The sequence below is a fragment of the Cavia porcellus genome, unplaced genomic scaffold, assembly GCF_034190915.1.
Source record: "Cavia porcellus strain 051 isolate PalLab524CR breed Dunkin Hartley unplaced genomic scaffold, mCavPor4.1 scaffold_11, whole genome shotgun sequence".
Lineage (NCBI taxonomy): Eukaryota > Metazoa > Chordata > Mammalia > Rodentia > Caviidae > Cavia > Cavia porcellus.
The window spans coordinates 30,694,571-30,716,386 of NW_026947494.1; the positions used below are offsets into that span (position 1 = coordinate 30,694,571).

At 32.3% G+C, this 21,816-nt stretch overlaps 1 protein-coding gene across 2 annotated transcripts in view; it reads left to right on the top strand.

Annotated features, from left to right (window-relative positions):
* The window catches only part of Nipbl (NIPBL cohesin loading factor), a 161,233-nt gene that overhangs the window by 106,216 nt on the left and 33,201 nt on the right, over positions 1-21,816 (top strand). For both annotated transcript variants that reach the window (XM_063258090.1, XM_063258089.1), the window contains exons 12-24: positions 1,362-1,559; positions 1,782-1,853; positions 1,936-2,025; positions 3,404-3,507; positions 5,945-6,031; positions 8,818-9,049; positions 9,969-10,120; positions 10,657-10,737; positions 11,488-11,588; positions 13,713-13,851; positions 15,789-15,871; positions 17,091-17,223; positions 18,058-18,201. In XM_063258090.1, the coding sequence (XP_063114160.1) occupies positions 1,362-1,559; positions 1,782-1,853; positions 1,936-2,025; positions 3,404-3,507; positions 5,945-6,031; positions 8,818-9,049; positions 9,969-10,120; positions 10,657-10,737; positions 11,488-11,588; positions 13,713-13,851; positions 15,789-15,871; positions 17,091-17,223; positions 18,058-18,201 (1,616 nt within the window). The remainder of the gene's footprint in view (positions 1-1,361; positions 1,560-1,781; positions 1,854-1,935; positions 2,026-3,403; positions 3,508-5,944; positions 6,032-8,817; positions 9,050-9,968; positions 10,121-10,656; positions 10,738-11,487; positions 11,589-13,712; positions 13,852-15,788; positions 15,872-17,090; positions 17,224-18,057; positions 18,202-21,816) is intronic.

Genomic DNA, 21,816 nt, shown 5'->3' on the forward strand with positions numbered 1-21,816 from the left:
GGAAAATCATTGAAGATTAGAATATATCTACTCTTACTTGTCTTTGTATGAGAATTTTGAATTACTTTTTCCTGCCTTGTTATTCATATATTGAACAGAATGATTCTGAGATTTAGGATTAACTTAAATTAGGTTATTAATAGGAGTAATTAGGTCTGCATGTAAGGGTAAGATTAGCCAATATATAGACATATATAACCCACACATAAAGATACTGACATAAATGCAGAAACATATAGTGCATGGGTCTATAAGAAGTTGTCTTTAAATCTAGACAAATAGAGAACTCAAGAAATTTGTCTTAAGTATTTGTATATTGATTGCAGTTAGATTCAAAAAAACTAATAAAAAGGAAACGAGAGTAAAAAGCAAAAACTGTATTGCTCTCAGCACCAGTTGGTTAGTATAATAACCATTATATGATCTCAAGATAGGACACAGTTTCAACCTGGTTTTAACTTGGTGGTACTTTGCACCCCAAAACAAGTATGGTAAGTATTTGTCATTTGCACCACCCTCCAGCTCTCACTGCAGAAAACTTCTTTTCTTGTTGCACTGTAATGCTTTTGGGGGACTCAATGATTTCCAGCTTAATGCCTTAGGCAGCTATTCCCAGTTGATCAGAAATCAAAATCTGTTTGCCACCTTCACCTAGAGTCTTCTTCAGCCTCCTAAAATGGTGATTTTAGCAGAATGTTTAAACTGCTGGAAGGATGGGGAAATGATTGAGGGTAGTATACAAAAAATGCTTTTGTGGCATTCATAAACTTAGAAGCTTCTTTCTTTCTGAGAACCAAACTCAACATACTAGTATTTACAATGATGCTGGTTTATTCTGTCTCTGTGGGTTTGTGATGTTATTTTTTAGAGTCTATGGTATTTATTGCTAAGTTTTTGCTATATAAGTTAGCTGTTAATTTGTTGATATACTTGGTTACCCATATTCTGTAACACTTTCTCAAAAATTGACTTTTTCCCCCTCAAACTCTGCTCCCCATCAGTAATCTGAATGCTTTAAAGTGGTTCTGTTTTTATTCCGATCTCAAAGTTGTTTTACTAGCCTTAATCATGAGGTTCACGTATAATTTTTGCCAATGTTCTTAATAATTTTCATTAAAATGTGTACTGTGGTTTAATTCAGAACCTTCTATTTGTTAACTAGCAAACTGAATTCATGTAAAAATTTTTAGCTCCAGATAAGTCATGCTGAACTGAGTGATACTCTTTCTGTATTATACTCAGTATTTCCTAGACACACATAATGAAGGTTTCCCCCGACCCCAGCTGGTTCTTTTGTAAAGTTAAGTTTTAGTAACCTTTTTAAATAAGGTAAATTATTTGTCATGGGGATTTGCTTCTAGCCTCTAGGAAACGACATAAAAAAGATGATGATAAAGCTTGGGAATATGAAGAGCGAGACAGAAGAAGCTCTGGGGATCATAGGAGGAGTGGCCACTCTCATGAAGGAAGAAGGAGCTCAGGTGGTGGTCGTTACCGAAACCGAAGTCCATCAGATTCTGACATGGAAGATTATTCTCCTCCTCCCAGCCTTAGTGAGGGTAATTCATCAGTGTCAACGGATTTTTTTTTTCACATAAACTGATAAACTTAGGGTTTAATTTAGAAATATATTTTATATCTTGTTATGAGTTAATTAACTTTAGAATTTTAATTGAAATAAAAGTAGTTTTGTACTCATTGTTTTAAGTATTTAATAGGCACAAAAATGATAATAGTTTAAATTGTCACTGTATTTCAGTATTTCTGTTTGTTTATTTTAGTTGCTAGAAAAATGAAGAAAAAAGAAAAGCAGAAGAAAAGGAAAGCTTATGAACCAAAACTAACACCTGAAGGTAACAATTTAATGTCTTTATTTATAGGATTCACTTTCACTTAACTACATAGAATATGAGCATAATTTTTTTTGTCTTGCAGAAATGATGGATTCATCAACTTTTAAGAGATTCACAGCCTCAATAGAGAATATTTTGGATAATTTGGAAGATTTGGATTTTACTGCATTTGGTAAAATCAATTTAAAATGTTTATCCCTAGTAATGTGTTTAGCTGTTTGTCAGTTACTCTGCAGGAACAAAGACATGATCTGTGAAATCAAGAAACTTGAAATCTAGTTGCAGAATTATACATCGTTTGTATTTTCAAGTCCGTGTTTTAAAACTTTAGTACACAAAATCAGATAGTAAAATAGTTGAGTCTTGATACCGTCTTAATCCTGAGGCTACAGCTGCCATAATAGGCTAACATAATTAATGAAATCTTTGTATAGTTAAGGCTTAAGTAGAACCTAGATAATGAATGGCAAAGATGCAGAAATATGTATCTATTCATCTGTTTATTATAATGTTCAATATTTATTGAATACTTATTAGTGCCAGTAGTATGTTAAGTGCTAGAGATGCAAAGAAAAATAAAGACTTCAACCCCTGGGGTTAAGGGATAAAGAATCCTAAATGGACCAAAAAAAAAGTTAACTAATAATTGATGTTATATATTATTTTTACATATATGTACTTGAAAACGTTATATGTTTATAAAAGTTTTACTTACAAATAGTTATTCTCAATCTTAGGCCATATGAAAGCCATATGATATAATTCCATCTATTTGGGAATATCTTAAAGGATATATTGCTCTTTATTTTAAAAGTATTTTGTTTTGTGAGGATTATTTACCTAATTTCCTGATTTTTTTCCCTATTAGTTTTCTCATTTTAAAACTTTCCAGTTCTGTTCTGAGAAATGCCTTCTGTAGCATTTAAGCAAAGGCACTCTCAAATTAGGATACTTTGAAATGTTATTTATAAATAAGGTAATTACAAAGACGGGATTACAAATAGCGCCAAAGCCCATGGTTAATAGCCACAGAACTGTTACCACCTCTATATCCAAAAAATGAGATGCCACTCAACAGGAAAAATGTTATAAACCTAGGCTTCCTTGAAAGAAGCAGTACTTTTTGGACAGAGCCAACTTGAGAAGATCTTGTAAGAAAAGGGTCAGAAATGTAAGTAGCCTGCCCCTACTCTATTCTCTGATCTTCTAACAGGGGACCCCACTGGCTTAACCCAAACAGAAGCCATAGGAGAGGGGAGTCTGTTGTTCATCTAGGTTAGTCTCATGTGGCAGAAAACAAGGTTGAGAAGGATGAGCTATATATATATATATATATATATATAGTTGTAAAGACAAGATAGCAATTAGCAATTTGTCTTCCCATTTTAGTCAGAACTCTTAATCTTCTATTCAGTTTGTTTGAGGTTTACTAATGGCCTTTTACTTGTTTAGTTTATATCTCTTTGTGAGCAGAAATTTTATTTAAAAGTTAAGCTTGCCATTTTAAACTATTTCCTTTATTTAAACTGTTTTTGTTTTTTTTTTTCCAGGGGATGATGATGAAATTCCTCAGGAACTACTCTTAGGAAAACATCAGCTTAATGAACTTGGCAGTGAATCTGCTAAAATTAAAGCAATGGGTATAATGGATAAGGTATCTCAACATCTTACTTTTCTCATTGCTGAAACAAAATACCCAATCCCTAAAGTTAATGGAAGAAAGGTTTATTTTGGCTTACAGTTTGTAGAGGTTTTACTCCATTATTAGCTGGCTCCAGGGTAGGAAGGCATAGCAGGGGAGAAAAAATAGTTGATGGCATAGAAGGCAAAAGGCAAAATGCAGCAAGCCACCACAGCAGCTCTCTTCTATCCCTTATGTCCTTTCCAGGCTGCATGCCTGTAAGTGCAGGTAAGCACTCACACCAGACTGGGCTCTGCATATCCATGCCCAAAACTATGTCAAACCAGTCGGTAGGCTAATTAGGAACCACACACATTTCACCCCAGCATCAACCACCGCTAAAGAGCCCCACCACTGACTATGTAAGACTTTTTTTCTTATGGAGGGGCTCTAGGCATAAGCTATAGCAATAAAGTAAAATTTGTGAAATTCTTAATGGGTGAAATGAAATTAGTTGTATGTTTTCAGGATAAACATATAAAAATGAAAAGAAAGCTAATGCCTTCTGAGACAGTAAATGAATTATTTTGTTTAAAAAGTTGAGTAAAAGCAATTTTCTACAGCTTATTCTAAAGAGAATATTACTATATTAAAAGAAGCATATGCCTAGATTCATTTTTCCATTAATCTTTCAGTTTCTCACATATTTAGATTATTAAATACAGAAATACTGAATTTTTTTTTACTTTTTAAATTCACTTAGGGTTATAAAAGAATAAATGTAGAGTTTTAACATATTATTTCCCAAGCCATAAAATATGGCAGTTTTTAAATTATTAAATACATAGCATCATTGTATAGGCTTCCATGAACTTTGTTTCCAGTGAGCCCCCTGGTTCTAAGAAATAATCTCATTACAATCTCGGTGATAATTTCAAACAACTGTGGCAGCATCAAGAGTTGGCTTTTCATAATCATTATTAGCCAATACTCACCTCTTAAATTTAACCGTAGGAAATACGGTTTCAAAAGAAATCTCTCCTTCTAACCAAGGACCCTCTTGTATTGAATCTTAAGTTTCCTGGTCTATAATAATGTAAAGATGATTACCCTTCAGGATTAGTAAAGGAATTAATGAAATATTATGTTGATTTATAGAGTTGATTCTAAACAATTAAAGCTTGTTTGTTGTTCAGTTTTATAATTTTAACATAGCTGGAAGATATTTTCACAAATTTAAATTATTACTTATTTGTCTTTTAGAGTTTTAGTTTAGTTTTGTTTTGCTTTGTCTTTGATTCTGGAAATTTAATATAGGCCCTTTCCACTGAGTTACATCGCCAGTCATTTGTTTGTTTTGTTTTGTTTTGTTTTGATGACAAAGTCTCACTGAATTGCCCAGGCTGGGCTCAAATTTGTGACCCTCCTGCATAAGCATCCCAGAATGCTGGAATTAACAGATATGTTCATTATTTGCTTAAATACTGCCCATATTCCAAGTAAAGAATGTGTCATGAATTTAATTTTAAAGCCCTTCAAACCATATATTTAACACAAATTAATATGCTCACAATATCATTATGGGATATGTTGATTTACATATAAGAATCTATCAGTAAAAACTGAGGTGCTAGTGCCAATCTTAGATATTTTAAAAGTTTTATAATTACAGGCAACTAATACTTTTCAAAAGACAAAGTATGGAAGTTTTGTCAAAACTCTTCAATAGTTTGAATCTGTTGTGAAATGATCTAAAGTAATACTTGGGAGGACTTGGTTTTGTGCTCCAGTATGAGTATTCAAACTGGACTTAGTATCAGTCTCCTGTCAATTTGCTTGGAAGCTAAGAACCTAAAAGAAATATTTTTCAATTATGAGAGAGAATATGAGTAACAGTTGCCTCCTGACAGAACCTTCAAATGGCCTACTAATTTTTTTAAATAAAATATCCTTTGTAAGAAAGGATTAAATAGATATTAAAAATATAAGATAATCTCTACTAAATTGAACAATATTATTTCACAGCATAGTTTTTATCCTTCACAATTGTATGCTTCTGTATTCAAAACACAGCCTTGGACTTTATTTTTTCTTTTACTATATTGGATTTTAGAAACCTGGATGAGTCACTGTAGCTTGTCATAATTAAATCTGTAATTAAAATCTTGTGTACATATGTTCAGTGTCACTGCCACAAGAGGAAAGAGCCTGATGTTATAACGAGCTATAAACTGTTACCTACAATTGACTAGAAACATGTCTAGTGTATGTGTGCATCCTGTGTTGATTCAACTGTCTGAACACAGATGACCAACTCTTTAAATCAGAACTGAATAGAGATTCTAAATGGAAAAGCTTTTTGACTTCAAATGGCTGATATTTTTTTATCTTCCATAGTCAAAGATAATAAATGTACAGATTATTGAATAACTTTTTACAATGATGGATAAAATTTATTTTCCCGTTTCAGCTTTCAACTGACAAAACTGTGAAAGTCCTAAATATCTTGGAGAAAAATATTCAGGATGGGTCAAAGCTTTCTACTTTGTTAAATCATGTAAGTTTAAGATATGTATTGCTACCTTGACCCTTAATATTGTGACGATATACATTTTTTCATAAGCAACTTTGATTTATAGGAAAAATTCTATATTTCATTTATTTGAGCTTATTAGTGGAAATTATTAGTTACATTCATTAACACTGTTAATAAAATTTTGCGTATAATAATTTACAGTTGTAAGCTATACATTGTCAACTCACAGCTATGCCATAAAGTAGGAATATAGATACAAATTTACTTCGTTTAAAGAACTAAATCTTAGCCTGTGATTTTCCTAGTATGTGAATCATTTTTGTTTGTTTTTGTGATGGTGAGTGTTGGTTTATTGTTTTGTTTTTTGTTCTGGTTTTTTTTTTTTTTTTTTTTTTTTTGAGATAGAGTTTTCCTATGTAGTGTAGGCTGGGGCCCTGAAATCACGTATGTAGTACAGACTGACTTCAATTCAAATGATCCTCTTTTCTCAGCTTCTGTAGTGCTGGGATTAAAGGCGTGCACCACTCCATCCTGCTGTGAATGAATTTTAAATTTACTTTCATTTATGGATAATGTTAGGTAGTAATTCTTGTTGATTTTCTCTAGAAAAAAAGTCAGAAACCTTATGTTGATTTTTCTGGTGTATGCTAAAGCATTAATTCCTATACATACCATTTTTATATCTAGCTCAAAGGATGGATTCATTCATGTAAAATGCTTAGAATAGTGTGTGATACACTATATTTAATAAATGTTAACTGCAATTGTTACTACATTTTAATACATTTATATTAAAAGCAGTTGCAACATGGTTAAAAGGTTTATGAATTGAGTTTCTTAGGATCTACCTCCCTAGAATTGTAGCAGACTTTATAAATCATACATGCGTTTAAATTGATCTCAACGCATCTAAAATGAAATGCAAATGATGATGCCTGTAGGTATTTCATTCAGGAGTTGAAAATTTTGGGTAATGTAAGCTAATGAATTTTTCTTATTTTTAAATGTCATGAATATTAGGGATATAACTCAGTAGTAGAATGTATGCGTTACATATTCCAAGCCCTAGCTTTGGGGTGTGGAGTGTAGTTACAGAACACTTGCCTTGTGTGTACAAGACCCTGAACTTAGCTCTAGTAATGAGATTCAGGGAGATAGACTGCTTACAAAAGAACTGTATAGCAAAAAATACCAGAACATAGAAAACAAAAAAATCAGTAATCACTTTTAACACTTTTGAGAGGTGTGTGTATGTGTGTTTCTATTCTTAGTGAATATACTGGATTTTATCTCAGGAGGTAATTGTTCTTGGGTGTTTGCAGAAGCCATAGACTTACTAAGTGATCTCACGAAATTTGTAGAAAAAAGTTTCAAGTGGTAGCTCTCTGGATTATTAAATATACATAAACTTGTAAAATACTCTTTTTAACTAGTTTTTGTTTGATTAATGTTTTGTTTGTTGTGATGCTGGGGATTGAACCTGGGACTGTCCACAGTAGACAGCCACTCTTACTTGTAAGCTACAGCCCCACTCTCTTAACTAGTGTTCTGTTTTGTTTTACTTTGTTTTGTCTTTTTGAGGATGCATTTTTATTTTTATTGTCTTTTTCTTTTTTATCAGTACCAGGGATCAAACTCATAACCACACACTTGTAAGACAGGCACTTATGCCACTGAGCTAAATCCCCAGCCCTGTTTTGTCCTTTTGAGACAGGGTTTTGCTGTGCAGTTCCGGTTGGTCTTGAACTCACTTTGTAGCTCAGGTAGGCCTTGAACTTGAGGCTCACCTCCTGCCTCAGCTTCCATGCCCAGCTCTTAACTAGCTTTGAATCATAAAAGCAGAGAGTTTAGAGAGGCCTGTACTGCCAATCTAGTCCATTGGTTTATAAGTTTATTAAATATTTCACCAAGGCATTGAGATAAACACCATCAAGAATCACTAAGACTTTATGATAAACACCATCAAGAATCTAGAGTTCTGGCACTGGGGGTGTAATTCCGTGGAAGAACATGTGCCTAGTATGCGGAATCTCGGAAGTAATCTCGGATATAAAGTTTGTATTTCATAGTAAACAGTTTTCATTTTAACAGTTTAAAAGCTGTTAAAGCTGTCCTAATAGTGATGTTAAGTTACCAATGTGCAAAATAAAACAAAGTCTTCTGTTTTTGATTATCCATTTTACAAAATAATTTCCTTCATAGTCTTTTTATCTGGTTTTTTTTTCGTTTTGTTTTTGTTTTTGTTTTTTTGACTGGAGACTGAACTCAGGGCTTCATGCACACTAAGCACACACTTAACCACTGAGCTATACCAGCAGCCCTATATATATATATCTACTTACTTTTTAATGTTTGAAAATATAATACTGTTAAAAATCTGCTATTCCAAATAACTGGCTAAATAATATTACTATTTCTAAATAAAATTTAAACTCTTTGTTGTTAATTTTTTCTTCTGCTGACTTACAAGATATTTTTTAAAACAATATCCTGTTTATACTGAAGACACAAAATTAACAAAGTAGTTTTAAGCTAAAATCATAAATCTGGACAAAATGCACAGAAGATAATATTGTTACTTGAGTAGCATCCATTGCTGAAATTAGGAATTATATCATGTTTGAAAATATTAAAACAAAAATTTTACTTAAAGGAATGTCAGTATTTCTTTCTGGATATCTTTCAGACTACAAACTTCAAAACACTTTTTTCCACCAGTGAAAATCAAATATGTTGTAATTTTTATTGATATTACAGACTCATACATGTGTTTATCCTTACTTCATTAACAATGTGCTATTTTATAGAATAATGATACTGAAGAAGAAGAAAGATTATGGAGAGACCTTATCATGGAAAGAGTTACAAAATCAGCAGACGCCTGTCTTACAACTATCAACATTATGACATCCCCTAACATGCCAAAAGCTGTGTACATTGAAGATGTAATTGAAAGAGTTATACAGTACACTAAGTTTCATTTGCAGAATACACTCTATCCTCAGTATGATCCTGTTTACAGATTAGATCCACATGGAGGTTAGTTTGCCCATTTATACTGGTAGTTTTTATTACAATATCAGAGTTATCTACTGTAAGTTTTTGCCATGTTAAATGAGTCAAAATGGATAATTTTGAATGGTACCAGATTACATAAACTACAATGAACACTGATTTTATATTGACTAGAATATAGAACTCCCAAGTTAATATAGTTCTTTTATTTAATTGTAATTTCTTTAGCAACTGAAGATTGAGCATCTCTAATGTGAATATCCAAATTGCTCTGAAACCTGAAATTCTTGAGCATCAGCATGACATCCACAAAGTTTTATACTTGGGACTTTTCAGATTTTGGGACTAGGGTTACTGAAACTGTTAGAGTCTATGCAAATATTATAAAATCTGAAATACTGCTTCCAATCATTTTGATGATAAGGGTATTCAACATGTATTTATATATCATTGAAGTTACTTATACTAGATAAAACCTCAGATACTAGCTTCTGGTTGTATTACTATTTCTCCCTTTTACACAAAATAGTCTTTGCCTGCAAAAGGTATTAATTCATGACACATTCCCTTTCATTCTTAACTTTTACTAGAAGAGCAATGAAGCAGTTCATATAAAAATACATTTGATTATTGTATACTAATGACAAGTTTGTTTAAAGGGAAATATAATAATGCACTGCTCCAATGGAAAAAAATAGAAATCATCATAAAGTAATACTTTCAACTTAAAAATATAATAGTTACTAAAATGTACAGATTATCTGTTTGAAAAAGTTTCTATTAGATTTTCTTTAAAGAATAATTTTCTATTAATAAACAGCTTTGGCAGATTATATTTTTATGTTTCAAAAGTTCTTTTTGTTCTCTTAATTCAGAAAAACTTCAGTATTCCTCATGAAAAATATTAAAAGTTAATGTTTTCTTGTTTTAAATTTTCTTTCAGGTGGCTTATTAAGTTCAAAAGCCAAACGGGCTAAATGTTCTACCCATAAGCAAAGAGTAATAGTAATGCTTTATAACAAAGTTTGTGACATTGTTAGCAGCTTGTCAGAATTACTGGAGATACAACTTCTTACAGATACAACAATTCTTCAGGTAAGTTTTTTGAAACATTTTATGAATTTTTAAACAAAATGACCTATGAATAGAAGGTCTGATTGAATCCAGTGTAATCATATTAACTCAGTAATAATATCGAACTATGTTGATTCTTTCCAGTCAGAATATGTTTTATCTGAAATGAAGAAATAAAAGTTTAGAGGAATTTTTAAAACAAATGTAATATAAACTCCAAAATCTATAAATTTTTAAAAAATTGTTTCTTTTACAGTATGTCAGGATATTTTCATCCAAGAAAATGAAATGTTTTTTGTTTCTTTTTATTCCTGTGGCATTTATCAGTCTACAAGATAGAGGTTAGAGAAATGGCAACTCTGAAGAAAAGTACCTGATGCATGTACTGGTGTGCTTAGGAGATAAGAACAGGGAAGAAAATAGGTGCTGATGAGGCAGAAAATTAAAAATGGCCCCTCAGGCTTTTCTAGCAAGTTTATCAATGTTTTGAAATTTAGTAAAACACAGCATTACTGAAATTACAACTAAAGACAATTACTAATTACCTTTTATTTCAGGTTTCATCAATGGGGATAACACCATTTTTTGTTGAAAATGTCAGTGAACTACAGTTATGTGCCATTAAATTAGTCACTGCAGTAAGTATAATCAATTTATAATTTCAGTAACCCACAAACAAAATAATACTGATGTCATTTTGTACCATCTTCTAAAAATTAATGCAGATTCCTAGTTTCCAGCAAATTCATTTCACTGGAAGGACTATCATAGTGTGTCTTACTGGGTTTTATGAACTGAGGATTCATTTTCCATGAATTTACTGAGTTATTCTCTTCTTGTCAAAAACACTTCACAATATTTTTAAATATTACAGCTAATTATGTCTCATTATTTATAATAAAGTCAGAAATGTTTAAAATCTTTTAAATCGGGCCGGGAATATATCTCAGCAGTACAGCACCTGCCTGGCAAGTATGAGGTCTTGTGTTTGACTCCCAGTACCAAAAAACAATCATTTAAAATCTTCTTTTTTTCATACCTAAGATATTACTGAAGCTATAATGAAATGCAAACAATATACTCTTAAGAGATGAAACTGTACACTCTGACTTCTGTAGGTATATTGTAATTAATAACAGAAAATTTTAGCCAATTATCTTGCCACTGTTATTTAAGATAAAAACATTTTCATTCTAAATAGTAGATAATATATCACTATATGTATCTTATCTTTTTTTTTTTTTTTTTTTGATACCAGGGATTTAATTGACAACCTCGTGCATGCCAGGCAGGCACTTTTCACTACTGAGCTAAATCCCCGACTCAGTCTTATCATTTTTATTTTGTCTACTGTAAGTTTAATTTGGAATCTTATAATTACTAAACAGGTATTCTCAAGATACGAAAAACATCGGCAGTTAATTTTGGAAGAAATTTTTACTTCACTTGCAAGATTACCAACCAGCAAGAGGAGTTTGAGGAATTTCAGGTAAGTGTAGCAGAAGTCAAAAACAATGAAAAACTCCATTGTATCATAACCATCAAACATTTATTTTTCATCATTTCTGTATAATTTATATTTTAATGACTAAAATGCAACTTAGAACAACATATAAAGCAATTTAGATGTATAAAAGGAGATTTTAAAAAGTTAAATGCCTCTCAGATACCAAGATCTGTGGCAAAGTTTTTTTGGTTTGGGCACTATTGACATTTTGGAGCAGATAATGGTTTGCTGTACAGAATTGTAGCATGTTTAGCATCTGTACCATACCCATTAGATGGCAGGAGAAATCCCTTGCCTTTTAGTGGCAATGTTGAAATTATCTCCAGGCAGCAAACAGCAAAGTCATTTCTGTTCTACCAGAAAAGCAATGGGATATAAGGCACAAAAAGTCATACCAGTCAAAGAGCATTTTATAAATCATGATAAGGAACACAGGAACATGGATTTAATCCTTTTCAATGTGCAGAGACATGCAGTATTATTTTAAAAAGGGTTGAAATACTATTAACAGGAATATAAAGAATAGACATGAGAATTAAATGCTTTTTTTTTTTTTTTTTTTTTTTTTGGTACCAGGGATTGAACTCACAACTGCATGGTTGCAAGGCAGACACTTATGCCACTGAGCTAAATCCCCAGCCCCCTTTTGTGTGTGTGTGTGTACTGGGGATTGAATTCCCGACCTCACACTTGCCATGAAAGGTTAACACCACTAAGCTAAATCCCCAGCCCTAGAGTTAAATAAGCTTTTTGATCACTAAGCACACTATTATTAAGAAATGTTACCCACTGCTGTGGTCAGCATTATTATCTTTTGTTGTCATGGGAATTAGCATTATCACAGTTATTCCTGCAAGGTTAAAGGTTTTGACCTGTCTTGTAGAAAGTTATTTTTGGATTTCTTTGAAGCCTGTCTTCTGTAAAGTTACTATTTTTATCTTAATTATTTTTCAGCTAATTGTTTTGGGTTTTTTCCCAGCTAATTGTTTATTGAGAAGTGCCTGTTATGTTTTAACCCTGAAGAAAAACTATGAATATAAAAAAATTCTAATAGTTTGCATTATCAGAATAAAACACTTTGAATTTTCATAATCAGTGCCACCAACTTCATGCTGTAACACAGATGATTAATAGTTGACTGTGTAGCAGATTTTAATACCAGATGACTACCTCAATGACTACATAAATACTAGACTATATTAGTATTAGAAACCTTGAAAACTTTTATCACTTTCGGAATTATTTTTGATAAACATTTGATAATTCATTGTAAATTTTTACCTGCAATGCATATAAAGTATAGAAATGTATATGAAACACTGTACAATATTTTCCTCTATTTTGGTTACCTAAGCGTGCATAGTCATTTACTTGGTATTTTTCTTACTTCCTATGAGTAAACAGAATACCCTTATAAGCACTAAAGTTAATGCCTAGAAATGTTGGCAAGGAAAGAATCATGATATTTGTCATGTAAAATTAGATTATCATCAAAATTCATGCAATTTTTTTCTTTTCTTTCCTTTCCACCTTTCCACTCCCTAGTTCCTTTTTCCTTTTGAACAAAAAAAGAGGGGAAAAGAAAGAAAGATAACATGGAAACAGAGTTTTGTAAATAAGGAGGGAAGGAAGAGGGATTGAAAGGAAGGGAGGGAATTGGGGGAAAAAAAGAGGAATGAAGATACAGCATATTACAGGTACAAACTCCCTATGATGAATGTGATTGTTACGTATATCTAGATTGTACCAATATATTTTTAAAATAAAAAAAAAAAATTAAAAAGACAGCAGTCAACCAGAAAAGCCTAGCACTTAGGAGGCATTTCATAATTGTTGAACAAGTAAGTAGATCTTTGGGCCTGTTTTAAGATGTGACTGTTAAAAGTTTCCCAAACACTCTGTGGGATTTGTTTTACTAAACCAGACAAAATCTAGTTACACCTTCTCTTGATTTTGGTGGGGGAAGGAGTGGTCCTATGCATATTTCCTGTTTTGTCAGTTTCATTTTTAAAGGACTATATGGGACTTTGAAAATAGCAGAAAACGTGGTGCTGATGTTGTCTGAAAATAAAACATATAATTTAAATTGTTCTTTGTTCATTAAAGGTTGAATAGTAGTGATATGGATGGAGAACCTATGTACATTCAGATGGTTACAGCGTTGGTTTTACAACTTATACAATGTGTAGTACACTTACCATCTTCAGAAAAGGACTCTAATTCAGAAGAGGACTCAAATAAGAAAGTAAGGAAATATTTTTAATATTTTACAACTTTTTTTGTTTGGGGAGTTTCTGTTTTTTCATTTTTGTGTTTGTTTGTTTGTTTGTTTGTTTTAGGGGCTCACTATACAGTTCAGGCTGGTCTTGAACTCATGTAGCCCAGGTGGGCCTCAGACTTGCAGTGATCCTCCTACCTCTCGAGTGGTGGTATTACAAGCATGTGCCACCATCCCAGCTTTTTATACTTTGATGAATGGAAACAGCTATGTGTTTGTCTCTATCATTCTCACAGTACTGAAGTTTTTCTTCAGGGGTCCTTTACTAAGCTTTAGGGTTCTTGTAAAGCATTAGACTTGGTTTTAGGAGACTTCCATTTCTGGTTGTAATTCATATCTACAAGCCATGAAGCATCCAGTTCGTTTTAATCTTTCTGGATTTGTCTCTTCAGCTGAAAATGAGAATAGTAATACTTAACAGACCTACCATACCAGGTCAAAGAACTCAAATAAGATATTGAGTATGAAAGCAAATATAACATGCAGTTAATTTAAAATTTATATACACAATGAGTTCATACCTTCCCTGATGGGTAACTCTCAGCTAAGGAATATATCTGTTTACATTTATAGTTTTTCTAAGTTTTATAATTTTCTCTCAGCAAGAGTTCAAGCAAAATAGGAATAGTTTTTTCTATCCAGTTATAACCAAATATTAATGTGTTCAATATACAGTAATTAGTGATGTAAGTAAGTACTTAAACAGATGAGATCCATTTCGTCATCTCCTCCCACCCATCCTGTTGTTCTGTCTCCCATCCTCCTTTTATCATTGGTGACCAGGATCATAAGTATGTTAATCTCCTTCTACTTATATATCTCACAATGTAGATTTGGATAGGATTATTTTTAAGTTTTACGTAAATGGTAGTGATATATTTACAACTTTTTTCACTCAACAGATATGTGTGTGTGTGTGTGTGTGTATGAAATTCTTTTTGACTTAACCACATCATATAATGGAACAACTTAAGAATTTCTTTAGTTGTGTGCATGTATTAACTTTACTTGAAGGTATCGATTCACTTACCAAGTTGGTATATCAGTTTACATTCCTATATTTTTATGTTACCTAGTGTGGTCATTGACATTACATCATATTGTATTTTGCACTTTCCTGGTTTAATAATAGTGAGTTTGAGACCCTTTTCCTGTTTTTATTTGCCATTTGGGCTTCTTCGGCTATGAGTTCTACATCCTATTCTTTAAACTTCTAAAGAATTTTTTTCTAGATTATATTCCAGTGCTTCATTGAGATTGGAATATTCTTGGTTTGGGTTTTTTGTTGTTTGTTTGTGGTGCTGGGATTGAGCTCAGGCCTCATACATGGTTAAGCATGAGCTATGCAACTGAGCTTCAACTCAAACCCTGGGAAATTCTTTTTATATATTCATTATGTTTCTTCTTATTCTGAATGAGATCATGATGGATAAGCAACTAATAAGACTGCTGCTTATTAACTATACTTGTTACTATTACATAGCTTAATAAAACTACCAATATTTATGTTTTTATAATTTTTTTTTTATTTTTTGTTTGTTTGTCTTGTGGCCTTGGGGATTGAACGTAAGGCCTTCACATTGAGGTACATCCCCAGCCCTTTTCTTGTTTATTTTGAGACAGCATCTTACTAAGATATTTAGTTGCTCCAGCTGGCCTTAAACTTGTGTTCCTCTTGCCCCAGCCTCTCAAAGTGCTGGGATATTATAGGTGCGCTCCACCATGCCTGGATTGTGAACTTCTGAAATGTATAGTATACTAGTAGTGGTTGCTGTATTTTCATTAAAAAAAATTAGTATTTAGTATTTAAATGTATTACCTCTGTTCAGTAATAACATGGCAGTAGCAACTGAGCTAACTTGATGATTATTTCCTATCTTTATAAATTACTTTTCTTATTCTAGGTTGACCAGGATGTTGTCATTACTAACTCCTATGAAACCGCTATGAGAACAGCCCAAAACTTTCTTTCAATCTTCCTTAAAAAGTGAGTAAACATAAATTGACATAAATCTCACGTGTATTTTCCACAGTACAGAGTATAGTTTATTTTGAAAAAAAATTAGCATAGGTTTTTATCATAATCTATACCTTGGATTTTTCTCCTTGGTTCTTGATTTCCAGATCTTTAAAAAAGACAGTAAGAATATTTTTTAAATCTCATTTTTATGATTTTGCTTATGTTACACCCCAAACATTAAAGTATGGGATTAAAGTCATATCACTTTTCACTAGATTTTGGAGCATTTTACTTGAATAAAAAGGTTTGTGGCTAGGCATGGTGGCACACACCTGTAATCCTGGCACTCAGGAAGCTAAGGCAGGAGAATCACTGTGAGTTTGACACCAGCCTGAGCTACATAGTGAACATAAGGCCAGCCAAATTACATAGCAAAATTCTGTCTCAAAAAAAAAAAAAAACAGTAAAGGGAGATTGCTCAGTCTTTATGAGAATTTATTACTGTCTAGGGAAAAAGTCAGTAGTCATTCTTCAAAAGATATTATACTTGCTAAAGAGTTGTTTTGGTTACTTTCTCATTTCTGAATCAGAAATACCTGACACACAAAGTTAAAGGAGGAAAGGTTTATTTTAGCTCATAATTTGTGTAGGTTTCAGATTATAAATGACTGGTTTCAAGGCAGAGTTGCATGCCAGAGGGGCTTTGCAGAGGAGAAACAGTTGATTTGCAGAGGAGAAACAGTTGACGGTCAAGAAAGCAGTAAAGTAGCTTTGTAGCAAGTAGAAATCCACATCAGCCCTCCTCTGTCCCTTGTATTTTATCCAGGCCATACACACTTAGGGCAGGTAGTACTCATACCCAGATGGGCCTTCCCATTATCCACACTCAAAACTATGCCAAACCAATCAGCAGACTAATTTAGTAATGATACATCCTTAATGCTAGCATTACACATTTATTCCTAACATCATGCACTCTAGATCCAACCACCTGTGAAAAGCCTGTGACCACATGGGGCTTTGAGGGGACATCCGGACACAAGAATAATGTTAATATTGATCAGTGAATTCTCTGCAGTCAAGGGAAAATATAATTTGAAAAATAGATTGTTTTATACCATATTTTATTTCAAGTACTCTTATATAACTTGTTTACTAAATTCAGAAGAAAGAAATCTTAGTTAACAAACATGTTAGTAGACATGTCATCTAAATGACATCCTCTTCATTATTTGTCTTTGAACAGATGTGGTAGTAAACAGGGTGAAGAAGATTACAGACCACTCTTTGAAAATTTTGTTCAAGACCTACTTTCTACAGTCAATAAGCCAGAATGGCCAGCTGCTGAACTACTCCTTAGTTTGTTAGGGAGACTGTTGGTAAGAGTATAGCATTTAAAGATTATTAGATTACTAGAAGACAACATAATGAGGATGTACTCTGATTCACAGATGATGAATTCTTTAAAAATGTGTAAGGAAATATGAACATTGCATCTCTATTTTTGCATGTGCATAATTGTACTTTATATTTTCAGTACCGTATAGAAACCTTTAAAATGTGAATTTTAGTACTTTCATTTCAGTACATAAGAAAACAATGCTTTGAGTTTATAATTTGATTTGGTTTGGCTTGGTTTGGGGGTATTGTTTAAAACATCTCAACAGTGAGACATAAGTTCTTAAAGTTATACATTGCAAAGCATGAAACTTACATGAGCCTTATATTTCTAAAACTTTTTAGTCCTTATGTAATACATTTGGGAAATGGAAAGAATTATTCTCTTTATTTTTTAAACTATGTATGGACTTACACCATACAATTGTTACACAACTTTTGAGACTTTTACTTTTTTGTGAACTGAAAAATATTAGTACTTTTCTGAAATTATGGTGTTTCCTTGGCATCAGAGTTCCATCCTAGGAAATTCTTACTCAGTAATATCACATTTTGTACAAATAGACAAGTGGAACCTACACGTCAGAAAGTGACTATGTTAATAAATATAATCTGGGTTTTTGTTTTTTTTTTTTAGTAAGTAAAAATGTTCAGTTTCCATTAAATTAGAAGGCAAAAATTACGTTATGGGATGGTACCAAAAGAAAGTTTAAATTCCAAGTAGTACAACTTAGCTGTGGAATTTGTATGATAAATTTCTGTTTTAAAGTATGTTGTTATAATTCTATTAAATATAAAACTATTTTGATGTTCAGGTTCACCAATTCAGTAACAAGTCGACAGAAATGGCTTTAAGAGTAGCATCTCTAGATTATCTTGGAACTGTTGCTGCACGACTGAGGAAAGATGCTGTTACAAGCAAAATGGACCAAGGATCTATTGAGAGAATTTTAAAGCAGGTATTGAGAGAAAGAATAAAGTTCAATGATTTATATAAATCCATAGTTTATTTTCTCTTGTGAACTACTATTCTAAGTACATGATGCTACTTAGTATATATAGCTCAGTGGTAGAGTGCTTGCCTAGTATACTTAAAGACAAGAGTCAAACTTCCAGCACTACCAAAACAAAAATTCTGTTTGGTTTTTAGTATAAGTAATTTTATTTAAATCTGTGGTTTACTGAGATAGTGATTTAGCATGCTCCAATTGCTTTGTGCCTTTGAATGTTGTATGTTTTTATATTGTAGAAGAGCAGAAAGGGTTTCATATTAATGTTCATCTTGGAGAAAATATTTTATTGTTTCTTCTACAGGTATTCTTTACAATATGGGTGAGGTCTTAACACTCCTACCATATACAACTTTATTTTCTTGTTATGTTCCTGTGTCCATGTTGGCATAAATGCATCTATTTTTTTTTTTTTTTACTATACTTTGTGCTTTGAAATAATTCCAGCCTTCTAGAAAAGTTGTAAAAAAAAAATATGAAAATACTGCTATAAACTGTTTACTCAAGTTCCTTAATTATTGATGATATATGACAGTTGTTTTATTTTCTTTGAAAATATACACCTGTATATCTGTTTAAAAACATATTAAAAAATTTGTTTTCTGAACCATTTGTAATTCCCCATTGGCCCCTGATTTCAGGGTGGTTTTCAAGATGCTTTTCCTAACGCAGCATAACAACAACGTTGACATTACCTTGTGTTTTGTTAAACATGTAAATTCTTAGGACCTTCCCTGAATCTGCTGGATTACAAATTGTGGAAGTGGGGCAGTTGGGGTTTAACAAGCCCTTTAGGTTGATTGTGATGAACTCTGGAGTTGGAAAACGACTGCTTAAATATTTCTGTAAACAGTTATTACTTTAAATATCCATAGTATAACCATCACAAGCAACAAATTAACTTCTAATAATTTCTGTTGTGTTTAATATGTTATAATGGTCAAAAAAAAATGTTATAATGATCATTAACATTTTAATGCTCTGTTTGTCCCAGATTGAAGAAAGTGCCGTTAAACTGATTTCTGTGTCTTTTTAATGCATTCCCATTATTCTCTAAAGATTTTCTTATTTTTGGCAACCATAAAGTATGTTAGGGATAGCTCTTACTTTCCTTCAGCCATGGGATCAGCTATTTCACCAAAGAATTTTGGTTGTTTTATTAGGGAGTGATAATATACAGATCAAGCTGTAAGTGGTATGTGACCTTTCCTGTTGCTTTGCTTTGTTTTTTTGTTTTATGAGTGCTAAGGTTTTTAATCCAGTTGTGGGGCATGGTACTCACATTCTCTGCCACTGAGCCATACCCACAGTCTTTTTTTTTTAAATAAAATAAAGTTTATTGAAAAGTAACTGTGTACTTCCACTTCATGGTGACAGACAAAAACAAAAGACATCATTTATAAAGTGTTAAAATAGGACATGGTGATAAATCTTACCACAAAATTTACAAGACTTATATACAGAAAACTAGAAAGCATTACAGAGAAATTGAATATTTCAAGAAACATTTTAAGGTGAAATACTTAATGATGACAATTTTCCAAAACCTGATCTAGTAATATAATTCTAATGAAAATTTCAAGTTTTTTAAATTAGTAGCCTTTTCTAAAATTGATATGAAAATCCAAAAGACTCAAATCATTAAAACATTTTTAGTTTTTGGGGGGGTCTTTTGCTACCAGCAGTCAAACTCAGGCCTTACACTTGCCAAAGCAAGTGCTTATGCCAGTCAGCTATATTTGGGCCCTGAAATCATTGAAACAATTTTGAAAAGGAAAAGAACTTTGAAAGGCTAATGTGATATCATTGCCAGAATCCCTATACATTTGAAACATCTTACTCTTTAAGCTTCTCACACTAAGGAGACAATACAGTGCTTACACATCAATAGGTCAGATTTATTTCACTTATGAAATATGGGCTCAAGTTGCATCCATTTACTTATAAAGTCTCAAGTTAATTCTTTTTTTATGACTATTACTCTATTGTATAAAAGACCACATCTTTTTTATCCACTAATCAGTTGATGGGCATTTGGGTTGTTTCCAAGATTTTGCTATTACAAATTGTGCTGCTATAAACATGGATACACATACATCACTGTGGTACATTGTTTTTAATTCTTCTGGGAAAATATTCAGAAGAGCTGGATCAAATGAACCTCTAATCTTGGTTTTTTGAGAAATTTCCACAGTGGTTGTACCAGTTTATACTCGCACCAACAGTGGAAAAGGGTTCCTTTTTTCCCACAGCCCCGGCAGCATTTGTGTTGGTTAATTTCTTGATACTAGCCATTCATTCCAGGGTCAAATGGAATCTCAGTGTTGTTTTAGTTTGCATGTCTCAAATGACCAGCGATACCAAACATTTCTTCATGTATTTATTTGGTGTTTGTATTTCTTCATGTAAGAAACATATTCATCACAGATGCCCATTTTTGGATTGGATCTCTAAATTTGGGAGGACTGATTTTTTAAGTTATATCTTCTCGATAGTAATCCTTTGAGAAACAGCTGCCAAAAATTTTTTCCCAGTTTGTAGGTTGTCTTTTCACTCTATTGGTGGTTTCTCTTGCTGTCTAAAATCTTTTTAATAAGATGAGATCCCAGTTGGTTTTTTGTGGTAGTCCTGTGTAATCTGGATTTTATTCATAAACTCATTGTCTACACCAATGTCTTAAGGAATTTTGCCATTTCTATATTCCAGCAGCTTTAATGTTTCTGTTTTAATATTTAGAGCTTTGATCCATTTTTAATTTAGTACACAGGGGTCCAATTTTAATCTTTGGCATGTGGAAAGCTAGTTTAAGACCCTATCTTTCTTCCAGTCTGTTTTGGCATCTTTGTCAAAGATAAGGTGGCTGAGTATGTCTGGACTTGTTTCTGAACACCAGTAGTCTTTTTTTTTTTTTTTTTTTTTTTTTTTTGTCTTTTTCATTTTTTATCAGTACCGGGGATCAAACTCACAACCACCTGCTTGCAAGGCAGGTATTTATGCCGCTGAGCTAAATCCCCAGCCCCAGAACACCACTAGTCTTCACTATTTCTTGTTGTTTTCCTGAGACCTTTTATGCCACATATCGCTGTAACTGAGGTTATATTGTGTAACCTAAGAGGAAGAATCATTTGTAAATATTTTGGGAGCTTTTGATGCATAATTGCGAATGGTTTTAGAAGTTAGAAGTTTACAGCTCTGACAGATTTGTGATTGCGTTTCATCACACGTCTAGAAAATAGATTAATATAACTGTTATTTTCTTCTTATACTCTATTTTTAACTGTACATTTTGCATTTCATACGGGGCTAGATCTTTAACCATAAACGTGAGTGTAAACCTGCAGTTCTGGTTCATAATTCTTGACAGAACCTTCAGTCCCTTTCTACATCCAGATAGGTAAAGAGATCCCCACTATATCTGAAATAAAGTATTAGTTTAATGTTAATTATAAAAAAATTTCTTCTCCTACATAGTATTCTTTTTGAATTTCTCAAAGAAATCTTTTATGTATATTAATACAGATAACGATATCTATCAAGTAGATTGTTCGGCATTCTCTTTTTTTT